The sequence below is a fragment of the Chinchilla lanigera genome, unplaced genomic scaffold, assembly GCF_000276665.1.
Source record: "Chinchilla lanigera isolate Chin_1 unplaced genomic scaffold, ChiLan1.0 scaffold00053, whole genome shotgun sequence".
Taxonomy (NCBI): Eukaryota; Metazoa; Chordata; class Mammalia; order Rodentia; family Chinchillidae; genus Chinchilla; species Chinchilla lanigera.
Window position 1 is genome coordinate 10,378,361 of NW_004955454.1, and position 23,867 is coordinate 10,402,227.

At 35.2% G+C, this 23,867-nt stretch overlaps 1 protein-coding gene across 3 annotated transcripts in view; it reads left to right on the forward strand.

Annotated features, from left to right (window-relative positions):
* The window catches only part of Sntg1 (syntrophin, gamma 1), a 741,266-nt gene that overhangs the window by 679,752 nt on the left and 37,647 nt on the right, over positions 1-23,867 (forward strand). For all 3 annotated transcript variants that reach the window (XM_005396048.2, XM_005396049.2, XM_005396050.2), the window contains 2 exons: positions 6,216-6,368; positions 13,163-13,255. In XM_005396048.2, the coding sequence (XP_005396105.1) occupies positions 6,216-6,368; positions 13,163-13,255 (246 nt within the window). The remainder of the gene's footprint in view (positions 1-6,215; positions 6,369-13,162; positions 13,256-23,867) is intronic.

Consider the following 23,867-nt stretch of genomic DNA (forward strand, 5'->3'; position numbering starts at 1 on the left):
TATCCTGTGTAATAAAGCTGTAGAAAATCAGTATTATTATTTTGTATGTCTATTGTTCTGTTTTACTTGTTCTAATTTACATTAACTGACAGAATTTTTTTCTTTATTTTTTCCCTAAAAACAATGTTCTGGGGAAAATTTGGATATCAATCAAAATAATAATGAAGCTGATTCAAGTATATTAAATAAGAAATCAAGAATGCAGATCAAACACAGTTACCATAAGAAGTTTCTTTGATAATTATAATCCATCCACTTTCTTAAATATTCTCACATAAAGAACTATTTCCCGTATGAATGTAAAGCATCTTCCCTCTTGAGCTAGTGATCTTTTTCTTACAGTACAGCGTAAGCCCTAATGTGAAGATAAGAGGTTTAACAAAGGAATCACTATGAATATCATAAAGCAACAGGCATGCTATGATGAGAGAGGGTGCATTATGGAGTACACATTTCTTGCTCCTGAGAGTCCAGGAAAAGTAACCTTAGTTTTTCTCCAAAATATTCGTTCATTGTACAGTATCTGCCTCTGAACCTGGTAAATCTCAGTGGCATGAAAGAAGAGCTGTGCCATTTACAACCCCACTTTTTGGAGTCATAGAAAACTAGGGGAATTAATTCTAATCATACAATGTGACTTTTCATTCTGATCATGAGAAAAATCCATGGAGAGTGGTTATATATTTCACAAGCATATTTTATTTATGTTTTGGAATCTTTACATGTTCAGTATATCAATTTCTTCAACCCTATTTTTATTTTTTATATATTTATTTTGTCATTCAATCTGTTATTTTAATGAATATATAAAAGCATGAAAATTGCACATATCATGGCTAATGTGATGTTTTGAAGTTTGTATGTATTGTGTAATGTTCAAATAAGGTTAACATACTTGTCTTCTCAAACATTTACCATTTCTTTAGTGAAAATAGCCACAATCTTTTCTTTTTCTTTTTTTCTCGGTACCAGGAATTGAACTCCTGACCTCATGCTTGCCAGGCAGGTGCTGTACCACTGAGCTAAATCCCCAGCTCCTCTTTTAAGTTTGTTTAAATATATAGTATGTAACAGTTTTTATGCAGTTGCATTACTGTGCGACAGTACATCAGAACTTCTTTCGGCTCACTTTGAACTCAGTGATCAGCCCTTCTGTAGCTGTCATCCCCTCTACTCCCTGAAGCAACCATTCTACTAGAGACTTCTGTGAGATCAGTGTGTCTACATTCCACATAAGAGGGAGATCAAGCAGTGCTAAGCCTGGCTTAGTTCATTTAAGATACTGATTGTGAATTTTCTAAACTTTAACTTTCTCACATACAGACTAGATCATGGGAGAACGTCATGACAAACGGTGTTCTCCAAGTGGAAAATACTATTAACTGGAACAATAAATAAGAACCAAAAATAGTATCCTAATAAGTTATTAAAACTACCATTTTCTTTATAGGAACTGACCTAGAGCAGATCAGCTGGTTTACACACTCTTCACTTCTGAAAGTCTCATTCTATGTCTGTTCACAAGATCCGGCTTTGCTAGTATGAGTTTTCTCCTCAGTTTTAATGATTAGAATAGCCGCAAAAGAATAAAAATCATTATTTCTTGCTGAAGAATCCTGCTTAGACCTATTCTTTCTTTCCATTAAAAAATAGACTCACAGTTTTGGTTTGATTTAATTCAACACCTAATGATTGAGTGATTTCCTAACCCACTGTGAACCAATGTATGAGATGAACAACCTTAGTAGTTGTGAGCGTCAGTTAATTAATAGCTTAAAAAGGAAACCATGACTAAAAATAAAATAAATAAGCAACATATTTTAAAGAATTGCAGAGCTCAGAAATATCACCAACCACACATTTTCTTTTTTGTTTAGAACTTTAAAGACAAAAAACAGAGAGAACTGCAAAACTCAGAGAGTCGCTGCAGGTAGAGAGTCTGCACGTCTGTGTGGCTTCTGCCATCCCTATCACGGCAATTGGTGACCCAGGGCTGGACAACATGGCAAGTAGCCTGGTCCACACTCTTCCAGGTCTCCTTATGAATCTAATAATGCCTGTTGTTTGTTCAGCTCCACGTAAATGAAATCTGTAAACTTGAGTATGGAGATGAAAAAGGAATAGCCAAAGCAAAAGTGAACATTTTCACATTAGTGTATTATCTCTAATGTTTGATCTAGTAATTATTTTCTTATTCTCTTTAATGGTTTGAATAATTTTCCATTCTTACGTCTGGTAATCTGGGCAAGGTAGTTGCTTATTTATTTTCAATAAAAATACACTTATACCCACGGAATTTTGAATATTCTAGGAAAGTCTGCATTATCAAAAAATACTGGTAACATGTGACTGTACTGTAACATTGCTTTGTACAGCTGAGAAATTCTGCGTGGGAGTCTAAAGAAAGAGTTCAGGAAGCTCCCAATAGATCTAACCAAACAAAGTAGGCTTCTGAGGGAGAAGTCAGTTGAGACAAATCTACCAAGATGTCTCTCAAGATCGTTTAGCTGTATTATATCCTGCCATTATACTTAGTACTTCAATAAGCCAAAGGTATTCTAGAGGCCACTGGGAAAAAGTTACACTGTGCTAGAAGAAGGGAATATGTGTACGGAGGGCAGATCAAAGGAGAAATTAAAGGCGATATGTATTCACTTTATTGATATCAGCCTGGGTATCACAAATATCTGACATTAGTTGAGAATGACTGTGCTTCAAATCCAGGCCATAATTTTCTGTAATGTCTTTCTAAATCACCACTATCAGGCCAATTAATTTTTTCCACTTTACAGCTGAGTCAAGCAAGCTATAGAGGGCAGGGATATAGCTCAGTGGTACAGGCTCCTGCCTGGCAAGTGCGAGGTCCTCAGTTCAATTCCCACTACCAAAAAAAAAGGAAAGAAAGCTATAGGTAAGGTAGATAATTTTTCCAGATTACCCCTGAGTAAATGGGAGAGCTGCAATTTAAATACGGACTATCACTTCCTGTAGCACATGGCCACTTGACGCAAGAAGAGATATATATGTAGATAAGCATTCATGAGTATTCATTATGCCATCAATGCTTCTAGCAAACATGAGTCTCTATTTGTATATATGCTAATATCTAACTGTTCTGTTAGCAATGTATTTTCTTATTTTTGTGTACACTGATAGTAACTGCTTCTTCTCAAAGAAAAGTAAAAAGAACTCAATCCTTTGAAAGGGTACAGAAAGGTAAAGTGGAAACTCCAGTGAGGAGAATTCAGGGTCCTATACTACAGATGACCACTTTTAAAGCAAGCTTTTACAGTGTTTGGGCTACAGCTGCTTTTCACTAACCATCAAAAACAAAGATGTGAAACTTCCTGCCTCCTTGCAGGTTCTCCTCCCACATACCTGCTCCTCACTCTCAGGAGGTCAGTTCTGCCTTCTTCTTTCCCGACAACCTCCAGTGCCTTTTCCGTCCATGCTGTGAGTTTCTAGGTAGGATTGAGGGCTTCTAACTGATTGCTGTCACATTTGCCTTGCAGTCCTTGAGGATGCTACACTCTCTTCCTAGCATATAGTATCCCTCTTCCTACTGCCTCAGAAAGTATTTATTGTTCCGTACTCTACTTCTTAATCATTTTAACTCGCATACCTTTTTTATTATTTTGATTTCCTTATCTCCCTCACTAGAAGGAGGCCTTATTGCTCAGATGTCTCTGGGAGTTCGTAAGGTGAATCAGTATATGAGAAATGCTTTCTAAATAAGGATAGCAAACGACAACAATTCTTCAGAGATGTTGAAATTGCATTTGTAGAGTTCATTACAGGGCCCTTTGGAAGAGCTTCAGCACTTAGGTAATGAAATAGAAGATGCTGCATCAAGTTTGAAAAGAGTAATGAAGTTAAATTTGGCCAAGAGGATAGAAAAATTGTACATGAAGCTCATTGTACAATTCTATCACAACACGGAATTTATAAGAATGAAAACAGAGTGAAAATTGTCTACCTGGTAATGACATTGATTAACATTTTTATTACAAGGAAAGTTAAGCCAGTGTGTGAATCATAAAATTGACAAAGTTTCTGAAAACTCTGCAGTGTTTTTCTACCAATGTTTTTTTTTGTTTTTTTTTTTTTGGCTTTTTCTCCGGTACCGGGAACCGAACTCACGACCTTGTGCTTGCCAGGCAGGCGCTTTGCCGCTGAGCTAAATCCTCTACCAATGTTATTAATTTTAAAAGTCAATGTAGATCTCAAAATGTCTGCAGTATAGATAGAGGATATACTACAATTTTGATAAAATAGCTTGTCATTAGACTTATGTTCATGGTCAAAATTCATAAGTTGTTCAATGATCTCACGCCCTTTGCCGGCTTTGGCTTTCAATGTTGATCGCCTTTTTCTTTGAATTTCTGGAATGCACCCTCACTGACACTGGCCTCAGGACTCTGACACTCCCAACCCTTCTCTCTGGAAAGAACGCTTATGCTGTCCAATTTTATCATTAATCTCCTACTCATATTTTAATGACTGCTCATAATTTACTTACTAAAGAATACTGTCCTGGCTTCCCAGTCTATAGTGATCTACAATCTCATTCTTACTTTTTGAAAGATCACTTATCATAATTTCTACTACTGTATTTGTTAGTGTCATATTTTCCTGTTATTGACACCTTCCCTAGAAATATGGTCCAAATTACTAAAGCTTGCCTCACCACTTGTTCATCTTTGAGCCATATTCATAAAACATGACTTTTTAATTTTTTCCCTATAAACAAAACATTAAAATCATTAACACAAAGGGATTGCATTGTTCTTCTCACTTTCTGAGAATGTACTGGTTGCAAGTGTCAGAGGTAAATTACATAGCACTGGAAGTAAATGCCTTTGAGTAGCTCTTTTCCACAAATTTCAAGAATCCAAGTCGGAACAAAGAAAAGAGTTATCAATTTTAACTCATCCCCCCAAAATATGCACAACAGAGCATTCCATCTAACATAATTTTCAGTGGTTAATGATGATATGTTTATATACATACCTCCATCAATGGAAAAGATTAGGGATACCAATGAGCAACATTTTCAAAATTTTCAGTATGATGCATATACATCTGAAAGGTTATCTATGACAAAGTACATTGAGTTATTCTATTTAATAATTTCTTAGCTATACTTGTTCATATTTTAACATCTCTTGCAAATGGAAAACACATTGGAATAAGAATCATTAAAACTGGTGGATGCTTTACTTGAAAATTATTAGTAAGACCCAGAAATTGCCAGTGTAAAAGTTTTTTGACTCAATGAAATGCAAGTACACAAGTAAGAAAAAAAATTTTAAGAAAAATGCAATATCATTGCTGTGGATATCACTAGACCCATTTTCCTCTTCATTTCCCTTGTCTAGTAGTTTTCCATTGTTATGACAGCATGGTAGAGGAAAAGCACCTTAAAGGAATAAAGTCTCAGCATTTCAAACATTTTCATTCCATGCTCTGTGAGTCAGAATGTTATGGACGAAGCAGGTGGCAATAGTGGTGGATTCATTCATGGTGGTGGAAAAGAAAATGAGCTTACTTTTCTAATAAAGTCCCTTCTCTGAAATCCATTAACCTGTGAGTTCATAAATGTATTGATCCACTCATGGGCTCAAAGCTTTCATGACCCAGTCGTCTCCACAGTACTCCACCTCTAAACACGGCTGCACTGGGGACCAACCCTTCACCGCAGAGCCTGTGATGGACTTTGGGATCCAAACCCTAACACCATGGCTTCATGATGTTTAATAAGTTTTGGAAACAAATGTAGTAAGAACCTTGCACACCTACATAGCTCTTGAAAATTTGCAAACATAATCATAAGCACTATATAGTATCAATGTCTCGACTGCTCTGTACAGAAGAGAGAAGATGGTGTGTTATCCCTTCCTATAATTATAAACCAAGTTAGTGTATTGTATTTTGGTAGCTACATTGCTAATTAGAATTGAAGTCAGAGACCTTAATGTCTATTTTACGCACAAGCTACATATAACACGGGGAAGTGATGTGTTAGCTGTGGGCTTCAGTGGCTGAGTTTTGGTTGCTGTAACCATTTGTAATGGAGTCCTAGTGCTACCGTGTAGAGGGTGACACTTTTGACAGTGGCAGCTTCACCTTGCCTTGTCAACGCCGATGTGAGGTATGGCCACGGTAGCATTATGAATTGATGTATGCCAGCCTGTGTAACTCCAGGTTTTCATCAGGACAGTGACCTGCTGGACCGGCGGAAACATTGCTTCACCGTACAGTCCGAATCTGGGGAGGACCTCTACTTCTCGGTGGAGTTGGAGAGTGACCTCGCCCAGTGGGAAAGAGCATTCCAAACAGCCACTTTTCTAGAAGTGGAGCGGATACAGGTGAGAGTCTTGGAGTGTAGAACCCTGCTTCCCAGGGATATGTACTTCATCCTGGAATTCTGGTGTATGCCCAAAGCAATGTAAAAGTAGGTCAGAGAGCTTTGACCTCCTTATTAAACACATTCACAAGAACTAGCGGTATTGCCAAATGAATAACAAGGAAGCCCTTAAAAATGTTTTAATTTTCCCACAATTGTATCTCTCCAAGCTATTTCCTAGGATTCACGAAAAATATATTTGTAATTGTAGTTAGACAGTATTCTCACTAGAGTTCGACACTCCAGTTTCAGTTAGCTGTTTAGAAGACCGAGTCCTGCTCCTTTCTTCACTCACAGGGCTCTTCCTTCTTTCCCCTGTCTATGTCCTTCGAAGCCAGTCACCTCTGAAACTGTTTTTCCAAAGCTTCTATCATCCATGGACATTTTCCTGACTTCTAGAATGCCCAGCCCCGCTAATCATACCCCTTCCAGAACATTCCTGTTCATCTTTTTTTTTTTTAATTTTAGAAATAAAAGGAGGAAAATACTAACGGACCGACAACATTTTACAAAATAGCATAGGATCAGTACAGACATTAGAGTTACAAACAGAGTGGTAGGGAATTAACAATGCTTATTGTATTACATATTGATATCTTCAATGTAGTTTCTCATGAAAACACATATAGACATACAAAGCTAATCAACCAATGCCTTACTGACAGTTTCTTTCAGCAAGGAAATACAGGACAGTAGAACACCTGTGTTAACTATCCTGCATATACATATATACAAACTTTCTCCTTCTTTCCCTTCTCTTTTCCCATATCCCAGTTATCCTTTACCTATGAGTGCTTTCCTATCAATTCTCAATGTCTTATCATATCTCCTAGATTAAATTAACTCTTTCAGGCTTTACACTAGAGAAACAATGCGGTGCTTGCACATGTATGTTTGATTTATTTCGCTTATGAGTATGGTCTCTAGTTGTGACCATTAGCCTATAAAAGTCTCGAGTTTATCTTTCTTTACAGCTGAGTAATATTCCATTATATAAAAGTACCACAATTTTCTTATCCAATCCTCAGTGGATGGACATTTGGGTTACTTCCACATTTTAGCAGTTACAAATTGTGCTGCTATGAACATGGGTGCACATACATCACTGTGATATCTTCTTCCCTCTTCTCCCTCCTGCAAACAATTTCATTTTCTTTCATTTGTTTTCTTTGAACCAATTACATGCTGCCTTGGACTGGAGTGAGACTCTTGTCAGTCTCTGCACTAAACTGTAGGAAGCTTGAGATTATTTTACTCATCTACCAACTGCACTCTAGTGCATGTTGCACAGCACAATTATTCAGGAAAGATTTACCGAATTATATTTCTTCAGTGTAAAGTCAGGCCTACATCAAACTTTATAGAACCCTGTATATCTATAGTTCAAGAGATCACAAAATGGAAGCCAAAATTGTCCTGTGGCTGACCTGTCACAGATCTGAAGGTTAAAATGACCTTGCTCCATGCCAAAGTATTCACAAAGCCTAAATGGACCCTTACTTTGGTAAACAAATATGATAATAATACAATGATGATGATACCACAATGTTTGCCTATAACAGGAAATCAGTGTGTATGCTGAACTGATTACATTTGCTCCCTCTGAACTTAAATACACACCATAGTAACTTGTGATAGTATGACATTCCAGTTAGAGAGAAAATGGAAATCTCCCATCTAACAATTGAGTTTTTCTAACAACTCTACTTTTACTTTCATATATCTAAAAGTTATGAGATAGCTGAAAATATTTTTTCATAAATTAGCTGTATAAAGTCTATTAAATATTTTAGTATCAAACTGGAAAGATGAAAAAAAATCTTAAATATTATTCTATTCTAAGTGTCAACATCTAAAACCATTTTAAAGAGCTAGCTGTAACTTAATTGAGAAAGATTTGAAATGTTATTATTTATATTTTTAGGCTTTCTCATCTGCCATTTTTCTAGAAAATTCTACTGCTCTTGGAAAAAAAACTGCTTGACAGATTCTGCAAGTTGATCTCAATTAATGATTTCATTATACATACCCTGATGTCTATAAATGAGAGAGAGGAGAAATTACGGCTTTCCTTTTTATGTTTACAATCTTCTAGGATTCTGGGCTTTGAACTTTCCATTGTTCAGTGGAATCTTTGGAATTAGGTTCTTATCTACTCCTCAGGCTGGCTTAAGATCCATATCAGAAGGGCGAAGCAAAATTTTAATTTAACTTTTAGTTTTTCTACGCACTTTATAATGTGTGCACTATATCTGGAATTAGGAATAATTGGCTGCAAACTTTGGTAGTGTGATTTTCAATGTTCAAATATTTGAATATATTTCTATGAAGAATTATGTCTTTTATCTTTATATTATCAATATTGCACTCATTACATTTAGTTATAAAATACAACACAAGTTGTATGGTAAAATAGGTAGAAAGGAAGAAAACTGATAAAATGATACCCTCAAGCAGTTCACAAAAAATTACTTTTTTCTTTGAAATTGTAGCTATTAATAAGACCACACTTCTGTTTTCCAGCTTCCAGTCTTTTTTTTTTAAACCAAATTTGTATTATTTCTAATCTCTAATGTACTTAATAGTGATATAAATATCTACATATTTATTTGAAGGGGTTACCTATGGAAAGCATTCACTAGTAAAATGTTCACTATTGGCAAGTTGACACTTTAAAAATACAGTAAATAGTAAAACAAGATGATAAAATTTATATAAGTAAAATCTTATGTTTCATGGCTGTTAAGCTAATAGTAAAAAATTTAATTCACTTATATTTTTTAGTGTCTTTATAATTTTCTCAGAGCACATGAATAGAATAAAGGGCAGGTTTTTTCACTAATTCAATATGAATTCATATGCTTTTTTTAAAGGGACATTTGTAGAAAATGTGTGTTACTTTTAAAAATTTATTTTATGTAATTTAAGTCATTTTGAAATAAGTTTTTAAATATTTTGTCTGGCTATGCACATTTAGCCATCGTCAAAAAGAGTATTTAAAATTTTATACCACATATGATTTATGATTCAAATGTTGCATAATACTAACCACATAATAATAATAATAAAATTTTATGCCACATATGATTTATGATTCAAATGTTGCATAATAATAACCACAAAATTCTTTCAAAATGTCTTTTGTTTAAGATTCTCTAAAAGTAATTATTTTTCATTTTTCTCATAACTCCATGACCATTACATAAACAGAAATGAAACAGAAAATGATTCATATTTAATACATAGTACTTACAGGGCTGGGGATTTAGCTCAGGGGCACAGTGCCTGCCTGGCAAGCACAAGGTCATGAGTTCAGTTCCTGGTACTGGGAAAAAAATGGAAAAAAAAAAATGAAAAAAAATACATAGTAAGTACATTCATCCTATGTATTTATTAATATTATAAATTATAGAATGAAATTTAAATAGGTCTCTATAGTGTATCTACTTTTCTCCCTTTAAGAATATACAATTTCTTTTATTTTAAAAATTTAAAAACTGACAAAGCTACAATGAAGAGAAAATCAAAATAACACAAAAACAACAAAAATGATGCATGACCTCAAAACAAAATGATAGGAATTTACAATGGTTGCTATATTACACACTGTTATCTTCAACCAAGTTGCTCAACCCACCAGACATAAGAATGTAAGATTGATCAGAGTTACAAACAAAGTGGTAGGGAATTAACAATGGTGGTTGTATTACATATTGATATCTTCAAAGTGGCTTCTCATGAAAACAGATAGAGACATGCAATACTGGTCAACCAAAGACTCATTGACAGTTTCTTTCAGCATAGAAACAGCAGATAGAAGAACAACCATGTACAATCAAAGGCAGTAACAAGTAAAAAAAAAAAAAGAAAAAAAACATTGGAAATGATGCAGAGCTTCACCATACAATATGGTAGGAGTTCAACAATGGTTCTTATACCGCATATTGTTTTCAGATCAGTCATTCTGATTACCAAATTCTAGCATGCCAAATTGGTCAAGGTCAAAGAAAATTTTAAGCATTGACTGTTCCTCTCAATAAAGTAAAGACATCAGCAATATACCTGTTCCAGTTATCCTTATATATACAAGTAAGTTTTCTCTTGTTATATGTGCAACTACTTTGAAGGTGACATTATGTAATATAACAACCATTGTTAATACCCTATTACCATGTTTTGAATTTCTGTATCATTTTTATATCTCTGTATGCTATTTTGTTTATGTATTTGTTTTTGTTATTTTGCTTTTTTAAAGGATACACAATTTAAATAACATTGCTAAACTCAATGAGAAACAATCCATGCATTATACTAAATTTATTTTGACCTAGAATATTTTTGTCTGTTTGTTTAGTAGTTTTGAGAAAAGGTTTTGGCTTTTGAGAAAAGCTCAGGCCTGGCCTTGAACTCACAGCAAATCCTCCTCCCTCAGCCTCCCAAGCACTGGGATTATAAGTGTGTACACCCATGCCCAGATAGAATATTCTTTTTTTAAAAGACAATGCTTGTAATTAGGGAAAAAACCCTAAATTAGGAGCAAGTGATATAGCCTTGAACATTCTTTAATGTTGGTGGTTTTAATAAAGTAAGAATGAGTGAATACAAACATGCAAGATGCCCATGCATTAAGTGAATATAATTAGATATCAAAATGGACTTTTGAATTCCATTCAGTATACTCTCTAATCTACTTTAAAAAAATTATCTTCGCAGATAATTTGGAGTGGTCCTGATTTTCCTTTCTGAAATTAGACTTAGATATATGAATATCACTTTCTGGTGAAGTCAACATACAGTATTTAGTCATGATTACAATCAAAATGTGACTCATTTAATATATATTATGTAAAATATTATAAAGTAAGTACCATGTCAGAATTGACATTTAAAATGCAAGGTATATATCTCACTGTCTTATTGATTTTATATGTGAATTACAAATATTTGGAACATTTCACCTATAAGATGGCAATTACAAGTGAAATTACATTATGAAACTTTATGCAGCAAATCGTGCTTTGAGAGTGTGTGTTTCTGCAAACACGCTTGTAATTCAAAGCACTTATATGTTAAATCACATTTTCTCATAAGAAATAGTAGAAATTCGGATAATTCATGCCACGACACAAAATGTTCATGTAAAAATATTACAATACTGTAATATAAAAGACTATAATAAAGAAAATTCAAAATATAAAGAAAAACAGATTAACCCGCACTCACCTTTGAAAACCTTCATGGCTGTTGTGAGGGAAACAAGAGAAAAGAGATTTGTTGTGTAGGACAATTTTCACTGTTACTATCAGAATCGCGCTCTCTGTTTGATCAATGGAATTTTTTTCTTTTTGTGGAACTTTAACAAGGAGCCTATCCAGTGACACTCTTTTAACTCTTTTTGAGTATTTTATGGAAATGCGACATTGCATTGTTAAACAAATTCATAGCTCACGCTGCTATAGCCTTATAGACGTGGTATTTTACACATTTCCCTAGTCTCATTTGAAGTGAGGGATTCCTCCACATTTTATTCCTCCTCCTTTGCAGAGGAGATTTCCTCTATAACCTCTTTCTGTAGGGAGAAGATTGCCCATAATCCTGCAGAGATGGAGAGAGTGAGAGAGAGAGAGACACAGAGAGAGAGAGAGAGAGAGAGAGAGAGAGAGAGAGAGAGGGAGAGGAGAAGAGATGGGAGAGGGAGAGGGGGAGGGGGAGGGAGAGCGGGAAGGACCATAGATCTTGTGACATTCAGTATCATGTACTAATTGTATTGCAAGACATCACTCTCATACACAGTTAAAACTTATTAAAAATCTTTGCTTGTCTTGCAGAAAACTTGCAGAACAAGTTACTTGCAATCCAAATTTTGCTGTATATTGGAATTAGAGGTTTCGCTATAGTTTGCAGTTAAATGCAAGGGCAGGCACCTTAAGTATACTGAAATTTATCATGTTGCTTACAAGAGCTAAGTTATTTCATATCTGTTTTATCTTATTTTAAAATTTTAATATCCATATTTAGTCATTTTCCTAAACATTAATATAAACATACCATAATCTGATTCCAATGCTAAAATTCAGTACCGGTGTTTTTTATCAATTACTTTTTCTGCAAGTTTGTGGGTTCAAACCCTGGCCTTATGCATGCTTGTCAAGCACTGTAATACTGTCCTACATCCCCAGACTACACATATTGATTTTTAAAGAATTTGTATTTCAAACAAGTATAGGCAAATTATAAAATACCTATGCATAATTGCTTACATGACATAGGAGAACATACACAGATTCTTAAGTTCAAGATGTCTTTTGCTTTGGTTACAGAATCTATAAGTGTACCTGAGAGTTCTTTATAATAATATCCATGAAATCCATATACTAAAAATTTAAGACCTTTATTGTTAATAATAATTCTATTTTGGTTTAATAAAAATGTGGTGCTATTTTGGCCATAGGATATAATAACAATATAATCTCACCTAAACCTGAAAGTTTTGTAACAATTTATTGTCAATATAGCAAAGAAAGATAGTTTTGTACAATGTAAACATGTAGTGAAGAACAAGATTGGAAGTTTGACCCTAAGAACCCCTGGTGAGGTCCAAGAAACATTCCCAGCTTGTGTTTTACTAGGGTAAGAGCTTTATAGAATATCCTTTCTATGCAGTCATTGTTGGTATTAAGTTAAGCATCATGCAAGCCATTTAGTGTAGAAGCTGTCACATGCCCTTGAACCAACAGTGTCCTCTATTCTATCTAGTGCAAGACATACGCGTGTGTACTGGACAGTCATCTAATGGGCCTCACGATTGACTTCAGCACAGGATTTATCTGCTTCGACGCTGCAACAAAGGTAATGTGTTCAGGTTGGTTTGCAAAATATGCTGCCAATATTCTCGCCGAAGAACAAGTGAGAAACCTGTGTACTCCTTTCATCATTTCATTGCCTGTCATATGTCAAACTGGAGATCTTTATTAGTTGATCAAAGATAAATTATATTTTAGCTTGTTTATAGAAAATATTGAATTATAAACAAGCACTGCAGAGCATAACTATGTTAATGTAAATCTATATCAGTTTGTAAGTATAAATGTCGAAGCAATGGATATTATTTTTGTTTGTTTATTTTCTCCCTCTTTTCATAAAGAAATAGCTTCATACGTTACCGAACATTTTCTTCCCTAGGTAATAAATTTTAAAAAGTTTTCCTTAATGATTTTTCTTTATCAAATAAGGAAAACAATTATTTTATCAGTGACAGCTTAGCTGTATGGGTAGAATGGTAGGATTTTGAGTCTTGGGGTTTCTAGCCAGGGAGGACATCCACTGTAAATATTTGACTGAAGAAGGGTTATGTGCAATCCGATGAGCTGCTCTTTCTATGATGTGTGTCTCTGAGATGAAAGGTACCAGCCCAGTGAGTCATATTTTAAAACCTAATCAAGCACAGGGACGATGGAGTGACCCACGATAAAGCCAAAGCATTTTACACTATTGTTACATAACCAGGGATGATCTTAACATTCTACTGACCCACACCCAACTGCTACTCTGCCTCTAGTCACTGCTGCAGAATCTGACTGTGACTCTGACCCTCAGGAAATGCATTTTTCTCCCTTCCCACTAGAACACCTGTTCCCTAGATCCCCTCTACTTCCTCCTCTATCCAAGTATGGCCCAAAATATCGACTGAAAGATTCCCTCTCCCTGATTTATGGAGTGATAAATAATCTTTTTGTAGAAACCACACATTTTATCCAGAAATGAAGATGTGCACAGGATTTTCACAAGAACATACCAGCAAAGGGGCTGGGGATTTAGCTCAGCGGCAAAGTGCCTGCCTGGCAAGCACAAGGTCGTGAGTTCGGTTCCCGGTACCAGAGAAAAACCAAAAAAAAAAAAAAAGAACATACCAACAAAATAAAACAGTCACACAGATGTGTGAGGAAGGTGGAGTGATTTGGTCTTGGGAATTATGCCAGCCATATTTCATAGCTGGGTAGGATGTCCTATAGAGTCCAAAAAGTCATAGCTGGGTAGGATGACATCTCTGGTCACAGAATTTAGGATATTCATGACCAGCAGTTGAGAATATCATGTGACATTTAAATTATCTAAGGATCGGTGGAGTTTGTTTTTAACAATCACTGTGAAATTAATGAGCACATTTATCCAGGTCAGATTCGGCCGACTAGTATATGGGGTTTGCCCCATGGCAAACAAAAGTTTTTTAAATTCCAGTGGCACTTTTGATAATTTTGCCATCAAATCAGGATAGACCAGTGAGTGTTAGAATAATTTAATAAATTACTTTAAGGATTTAAATATTCAACTAACTAGGTTACTAATTCTACAAATAAACTGATATGACAACAGATAAAGTCTGATTTTAAATAAGAAATACCACCAGTATTGCCACCAAACTGTATTTCAGGGATGTGAGTCCCAAGTTAGCTAATGAGACGGAAGCAAAAGTCATCAGAACACATCTAAAGTATCTGAATCTCTGCTGAATTTATGTTCAAGGCTAGTAAAATCCAAATCCTTATTAGTGACCTGTTGTGTAATAGAGGAGAAAATCATGATGTCCACACCCTTTCCAAGGTACTGGTGAACTTCTGCCAGGAGTAAACTAGGAATGAACAATGAGTTAAGGGAATCAAAGAAAACTCATATTATGCCATCCATGGAATACCAGTGGTAAGAAATAAGAATTTGATTATTGTAAGCTTAACATGCAGGAAATGCCCAAGACTTCAGGAGTGGCAGCCACTGTCCTTTTCTTTTTTTTTTTTAATTCTATTGAAAGCATCAGCCTTTCAGGTAATCTGAGAATTGAGAGGAAGGAAAGGGCATTGTAAACATTATAGTGAAGATGACGATCATGTTCACCACCCAGCCTGTGACGCATGAGCAGTAAAAGTGAGAGCTGTTAATAATCGTGGCAAGAGAACAGGCATAAAACGAAAACATCCTGGGGAAACTGCTGGGTGAACTTTACTGCATGAAGCTTGCCCTGCTCCATGAAATGCCGGGAAGTTACTTTTAAATGCAAGAGGGGTTGTTGTTACAGACAAATTAAAATCTACCTTGCACTAGTATTTTATTAAAAGGAGTGACACCAACTGTTTTTTCTACACTGGATAGTGTTGTGGTAAATGCCCTGAAGAAAATATGCTCAGAAGAATTTAGTTTTAAACATGGATTCAGGAATATCCCTGGAGCAAATCTTTTCCTGTTTATAGCCGAACATATTTTATTCTGCGTTTCTTCATAACCAGCTCTTCCAAACCCGAAGTTACTTAGAAAACAAAGTATCCTAGGATGAAGCACAGATTCCAGGCAAAGAGACGACTCTATTTTGAGTTATTGAATGAGTCCTTATTAAAAGTTTTTTCAGTTTTACAAAAGGGTATCCTCACTACTGTGTCAAAGCATAATTTTGTAATTGTTATAGAAATTACATAACTAAAAGTATACATTTGCCACCATTACATTCTTTGAAATTTCTATGCAAATTTTTATCTCTCTTGTTTCTTTACACATTATAATTTTATTTTATGAAGGGTAAAACATAAAAAGAAGAATTTGCCAATTAGGTATTGTAATTTCAATGAATTAAAAGTTATATTTTGAGTAAAGTGATTTGGGAAATTTCGCTTCTGCTTCTTGCTGGATACCAATGAGCTAGTTCTGATTTCATGGTACAACACCACACCAAAATAAACAACCATATTACTAAAACATTAAAGAAAGTTTCTTGTGAAGGACAGAATGCTAAATGAGGTAAATGGGGTATGATCACAGGTAGGGGACAAATAACTTTAATGAGACTATAAAGAGTTAATTCTGCTAAAGAATTTTAAAGAGAATTCAGCATTTATTATCGCCAAATTTTGACATAGAATGTACACACAATTTTTCATGTAATGAGTGTTTAAGGTTTTCCTTTCTGCTAAGGAAAGAGTTTGTCTGTTATTGGTATTCAGAGCTAAACAAGGAACTTAACTGTAGTTCAGTGTAATAAAATATTACACTTTATGTATATATCCAGAATTATGAACTTGGAAGACCAGGCTGTTGGAATTGTACCATGTTTGCCACTAGAAATTTCAGGTCTATGCTCACAAATACAAGATTTTGCACGTGTATTCTGTACTGACTTCCCTCTTGGTCTCTTTGATTTCTTGCTCTATTTTCCTTCCATCTACCTTTTAATCTATTTCAGTTGATATTTTCTTTTTTTCAGTTTTTATTTCTTAAAGTACATGTTTGCATTACATAATGCTACATTCCTTGTGGTGACTTGTTGCATGCATATAGTACATCATAATTATTTTCATCTCTCTCATCCTCCCCTCTCCATTCCTTGATCCCTCTCCCATTTGAACAAAATCTATCATCCTATTTCCTGTTATCTATTTTTTAGTTCACACCTTATTTACAATTTTGGTTTTTCAAGTTTAAAAACCATAAGTTATTTAAACTTGTGTGTCCAATTCAAGGTGCATCCATTTTGCTGCAAATGATTCAAGTTTATTCTCCTTTTACGGTAAGGTAGATTCCATTGTATGTAAATATCACATTTTCTTTCAGTATCCTTCTGGTGATGTAGATGACTTCCAAGATTCAGCTATTATGAATTATCCTGCACAACTGTAATATGATGGGCATCATTCTAATATGATGTGTTTAACTCTTCCAAGAAGAGATATAGAGGGGAATATCTGAATCAAATGGAAGTTATAGTTTTAATATTGAGGAATCTCCATACTGATTTGCAGGGTGGTTGCAACAGTGTACATTCCTGACATTCCTCCACAAAATGTACATGAATACTTTTTCACCTATAGCCGTGCCAGCATTTATTTGTATTTGATTTCTTGATATTAGCCATTCTTTCTGGAGTAAGATGAAATCTTAATGTTTGAAATTGCATATGGTAGGCCACAGTAGTGAACCTGTTTTCATAGATTTCTTAACCATTCATGCTTATTCTTTTGAGAAATATCTACTTATTCCATTGTACAGCTTTTGATTGGCTTTTTATTTGGGGGTATCTTAACTTTTTGCGTTATTTTAGGTATTGTAAGTATTAGTCCTTTGTCTGAAGAGTAGCTGACAAAACATTTTCCCATTCTGTAGGCTGGCTCTGCACTCTGTTTTTTCCTTGGCTTTACAGAAGCTTGTTAATTTGATATAATACTATTTGTTGGTGGTTGGTACTGTTTCTTGTGCCACTGGAGTTCTGCTCAGAAAATTCTTGCCTATTCCTATGTCTTCAAGAGTTTTATCTATTTTCCCTTCCAGCAGATTAAGTCTGTTTAACATTTAGATCTCTGACCCATTTTGACTTTAGTTTAGTACATGGGGAGATATATGACTCTAGCCTCAATTTTTGCCAGCACCATGTAATAAAGAGGCTATCTTTCCTCCAGCGTACGTTTTTCATCCCTTTCTCAAAGGTCAAATAGCCAAATGTGCCTGGGTTGTTTCTGCATCCTCTCTTCCATTGACCTATACTCTTGCTTTTGTGCTACTTCCATGCTGTTTTTTAATCACTGGAAGTTTATAGTTGATCTTGAAATCTGGGATTGTGATGCCTCCTGCCTTGCGCTTGTTACTTAGAATTGCTTTTGCTATTCTAGGCTTCTTCTTGCTCCAGACGAGTTTTGCAATTGTTTTCTCTAGTTCTGTGAGGAATTCTATGGATATTTTGATTGGGGTTGCATTAAGTCTGCATGATAGCTTTGGGGATGCGATTACTTTTACTATATTGATTCTACCTATTCAGGAACAGATGATATTCTTTTGTTTTGTTGTGTTTTCTTCAGTATTCTTTTTCAGAACTGCAGTTTTCATGAGAAGGTCTTTCATTGCCTTGGTTTGGTTAATGACTAAGTATTTAATTTTGTGATGCTAGTATGAATGTTACTATTTTCCTGTTTTCAGTGAATTTATTGCTGATATACAAGAACACTGTTGACTTTTGCATGTTCATTTGTAAACTGTTACATTGATGAATTCAGTTTTAAATTCTAAGACTCTTTTGGTGGAAATTTTTGAATCTTCTGTGTAGACGATCATGTCATGTGCATACATGTACTGCTATAATATGATGATTGTAACTCTTTTGGAAAGATACCCAGAAGAGCTATAGCTGGTGAATTTCTATTTTTCATTTTTTTACAGTTAACTTTAAGAATTGACAGGAAGGATAGAATTAGACAGACAAACATCTGTAAACAAAAAGTAGAACTTAGTAATAGGAGATGAGAAATCAAGCTTGTGAGTAATTAAGAGCCAGATTATGAAATAAATCTTATTAAGGAATTTCATGTTGTTCCTAAGAATAAAAGAAAACCTAGAAGGGTTTCAAGCAGAGCTAAATAATTGTCAAATATGTCTGAGAATACAAATGATAGGGTATATGATAGTGATTATGATATAATTTTAATAAAATTTCTATAGATTAACCCTCTCAAAATAGAATTAAACCTAACCGGATGTGGTGGTGCACGCCTGTACTCCCAGCACTCGGGAGGCTGAGGCAGGAGGATCATTGTGAGTTCAAGGCCAGCCTGGGCTGCAAAGTGAGCTCAAGGCCAGCCTGAACTACATAGCGAGACCCTGTTTCATAAAGACAAAAAAATAAAAACAAATGTTAAATAAAGTAGAATTAAACCTTTATTATTTCATACTTTTTATTCAATAATCTTCCAAATATTTCACATGAAAAGTAGTTATTAAAAATCCAAAAGGAAAATTTGAGTGTATCAAAGTGAATACACTCTTAAAACATTTGTATGCAACTAAAAATCATAATAAGGCATATGCTATAATAAGCTTTTGTATTTGTAAAATAACACATTGCCATCTTTTTTTTCTTCACCAATTATATAACATGCAAAAACAGCTATTTGTTGGAATTTTTATATTCTTTTTTTGGTAAATTGTTTCTTTTTTTGCTTTTCGGAGAATGAAAAGCATGGTATTTATTTCAAAACAAACTCAGGCATTTAGGGAAAATATCCATCAGGCAATTTTTTTCTCAATCATCAAATACTTCAACATAGGTATAAAGTAGCATTCGGAACAGAAGTCTTACCCTAAATTTTCCTGTGGTTTATTATGTAAATATAATAAATTTTCCTGCCTTTTTTTATTTTTTTGTGCAGTGTGATCAGTGTAATCACATTACAAAGTAGTGTGAAGTTAATACAAACATTATTGCCTGTATTTGTAATTCAAAGTAATAAACAAAATCAGATAAGAGTTAAAGTCTTTTCTACTGTAGGTTTTCTACCTTTTCATTTGATAATTTTTCTTCAGCACTTTAAACTTTTCAACTACTTCCTTAATTAAACTTTTAATCTAATTCTCTAATTTTGTAACTTCTCTTACATTTTATCTTTCAGTGTTCACTGATTATTATAATCAAGACTATCTTGTCGAAATTTTGCTAATTGCTCTTGTAGTTTGCTCTTCCTTGAATCATCTGTTTCATGAAAGTTTTTATTAATTCAAAGTATTACTCTCTGAAACTCCACCATATTAAATGGGAATAATAACAGCAATGGTGTTTTCACTACCATTGTTCTCAAGTTAAGAACAATGGCTTTTGAAAAAGGTGTAAGCTATAAAATATAGATTGTGAAGCATTAAGAATTATTTCCAATGCATTCATGCTTTAGTAGACTTTGTCTCAGCCACAAACGTATCCTTTCTGCTTGCCTGGGAGTCCATGTTACTCAGCTTTCTGTTACTTCATCAAATATCTAAGACAATCAATTAAAAGTGAGGGAAGGTTTATATGAACTCGATGTCAGAGACTTTAATCCATGGTTCATTTTCCCCATTGCCTTGTGTCTCTGGTGGGAGAAACATCATTACTAAGGCAGGTAGTGGAGCGAGCTGCTCATTCCAGGGTAGCCAGGCAGTGAAAGGGAAAGAGGCCGGAGGTAAAATCCCACTGAATGGCCACAGAGCTATGTCCTGAGACCTCCACCTTTCACTCAAAGACTCCTAGGGATGCTTATCCAATCTTTAACAAATCCATTATGTTTTTCCCCACCTGCTTTACTTTTATGAATACATTTTATATTTCATTGTGGTTATTCTAGAGAGATATATTTTAATTAAGTTTATTGGTATAATTTAGATATACATGATCATATTCATCATAGGGAGTTTGTACTTGTGCATGATATATCTTACTTCCTCTTTTATTTTTTTTCCCAATCCCCTCCTCTCCCTTCAATCCCTCTCCATGTCCTTATTTACAAGGCATTGGTCCACCTGTTTTAAATTCCCCTAAGTACATCACTAGGCTGCCTCTGTCCTCCCAAACTTAACATCAAATCACAAAGCCACTGTAAGCCCCACTTGCTTCATTTCTCTAAAATGCATAGCTTTCTCACTGGATTGTTACAGAGTTAAAACAAGAGCACCTACGTAGTCTGTGTTGCACAGCAAGTGGATCCCAAAAAAGCTTTTCGCAATGGATGGGTGCTTCACTTGCATTCTTTGTTCACAGCTGTGTATCTCTGGCCACAACAGGGCATAAGCATCAGCCACAGCCTACGATTGTGCTTCTGTTCTCAGGATGTTAAAAGTGACAGTGTGTCTTCCCGGACTCATGGTCAATCAAGCAGTGCATTTATTGCCTGTCACATTGTAACCCTTATACGTCTCCGATTTCATAGCAGTATTTGGATTCCTGGTGCCCAGTGGGGAAGGCTAACTTGGAACAAGCAATGATAAGTCTAATGGTTCTTAGCAAAGGGAGTTCAGGACAACATGGAAGTACTTAAACCAAGTTAAGTGGTCTTGGCCAATACTTGGAAAAAATTATATGTGAATTAGCTGTGGCCACAAGTGCTACTCAATATGTGATGGCAAAATGTCAGTGCTTTACAACAGAACACCTCACATGGAGTTCAGAGGATTGATCTAGATGGGGCTCACTTGTACTTCTGTACCTTGAGTGGTTCATGTATGCATTGAGAGTTGACTCTGCTCCTTCTTTGTTCTTGTTGGAAAACCAGGAAGCGAGGCCAGGCATGCTCTTTCCTTGTAGATTACAGAGGAGGCAGAGAAAAAGTCTTGATTGTGCAATCATATTTTAGACTCTGGTTTATAGCAGCACAATTTGTTATAGCCAAATCTTGGAAACAACCCAGATGTCCATCCACTGAGGAATGGATAAAAAAAGTTGTGGGATTTTTATACAATGGAGTATTACTCAGCTATTAAAAAAGATAAACTCAAGGTTTTTGTAGGTAAATGGGTACAACTAGAGACCATACTCATAAGTGAAATAAAGCGGACCTACACGTGTAAACATCATATTGTAACCTTGGTGTAGGAACCTGAAAGACTAGGTAAAACTCAAAATGTACAATAGATGATAGGAAAGGGAAAGAACTTGCTCAGAGGAACGACTGAGATGAGGGAAAGAAGAAAAAAGAAAGAAGAAAGGCAAAACATATATATATGTACATATATATATATGAATGGCTGCAATGACTGTAGTGCTGTTGTCTGGTGGTGTATTAAAATGAACAGTTAATGCTCACAAGTTTTTATGTTCTGGTTGACTGCATGCTTGTGTCTGGTGGTCTGAGCAACTGACCTGAAGGTCACAATATGCAATGGAATTACAATGGTGAACTCCTGCCATGTCGTCTAGTGAAACTCTGCATTATCTCTAATGTTTTATTGAAGAATTACTTTCTTATTCTCTTTAATGGCTTGAGCAATCTTTCATTCTTACATCTGGTAATCTGAGCAGGACTCTGTTTTGGAAACAACTGCAGAGTTTCACTGGTCAGAACACACTGTATGGCAGAGGCCACAACCGAGGAAGAGCCAGATCACCCCTGTCTTCAGGACAGAGAGCACTTCGGAGTTACCGTGCAAGTAGTCTGAGTACAGGGGTGAAGGACAGTCGGGTCCAATACAGCCCCAGTGCTAGGCCACTGAAGACGGTGAACAGATTTCATGCAAACCGACAATCCATTTTAGGACCACTCTGGCTCCTTAGTGGAGGGTTATTACATGTGTAGCTGAGAGTCAGGGTTTTGGAACTCAGAGTACTGAGGACTTCTGTAGTAAAAGAAAAGGGTAGTCAATAGGGCTACGCTAAGAAGACTGGATTGAGCATGCAGTAGAGGGTTCTGAATGGAGCAACTCTGCACAGAAAGATCACACTGGAGAAGCAGTAGGTTTGCTATATATCTGTTTAATTACTCCCATGAAAATAACCATGTAGAGGTCAATGAATCGTTACTACTGTACATTCAGTGCAAAGACAAGTTACCTTCTTACCTTTCTTGTGATACAAAATATTTGCTGTAGATCTTCTGTTAGTTAAGTTGACTTCTCTGAGGTTCTTGAAATGACCTACTCTACCTTAGTGTGGTACACAATAGGATTTAGAGATAGATAAATCATATTGTCAAGGTAAAACACTGAAATAGAGTTCCAGCAGCTTCTCCCTCTACTATGCGTTGCTGAATAATTGTCTTTACTCAAGTCAGGATGATCTCCAGTGCAGGAGATTTCTTGGTTTCTAATGCAAACAGATTTTTGGTAGACACAATTTTTTAACACGGGCAACTGATACATGAAATTAACCCAAATGACTTTGGTAAATTTAATTTAGGCTCAAGCTGGGGCTGGTCGTATGAACTATATTCTACACTGATACATCCTTTGATCAAGGAACTTAAACATTCCTTTACATGTAATTCAAGTTCATTCTCAATGCTTTGCAACAATGCATGTCATGCTGAGCTTAATCAAGATGATTCAACACAGAATCAACACATAAAACAGAACTCACTCCACAAAATGTTTGCTATGGTTTAAATGTTGTCCATTCAAGATTTACACATTGAGAGCTGGGGTGCAGCTCCGTGGTGGAGCACTTGCCTACCTTGCACTGGAAATATTCATTGTTGTCCTTTATTTCTCAAATATTAATTAATGCAACTTTAATTGCTGATCATATATTATTAGCAAATTTAATTTAGAGTAGCATGAGTCTAAAGAATGCTTAATACTACACAAAAGTTAATTTGTTCTATAATTGTGTCTCTTTGCCTGTTCCTTGCTGGTCATAGCAAACAGCTTTGTAAATCTGTTTTATAAGGGCAGATTCTTTTGCTTTTCTTTTTCCTTCTCTTTTTCCACTGAGGTATTCTAGATAACAGGCATTTTCAAATATTTAGCCAGCTTCAACAAAGGATCTTACTCACATTAATAGCTTATGGTTTTTTTATTTATAGAGCAAAAAATTTAAAAATAGCAGCAGCATTATTATGAGAAAGAAAAGATGATTCAGAACACACCATGTTTCAGTAAATCAGTAAATTACTTTCCTGGGCTTAGAGTCTTTTTCTAAAGGGTAATGTGAGTCTCTTTATTTTAAGAAAGAAGCTAGGCATTTGTTATTAAAGTT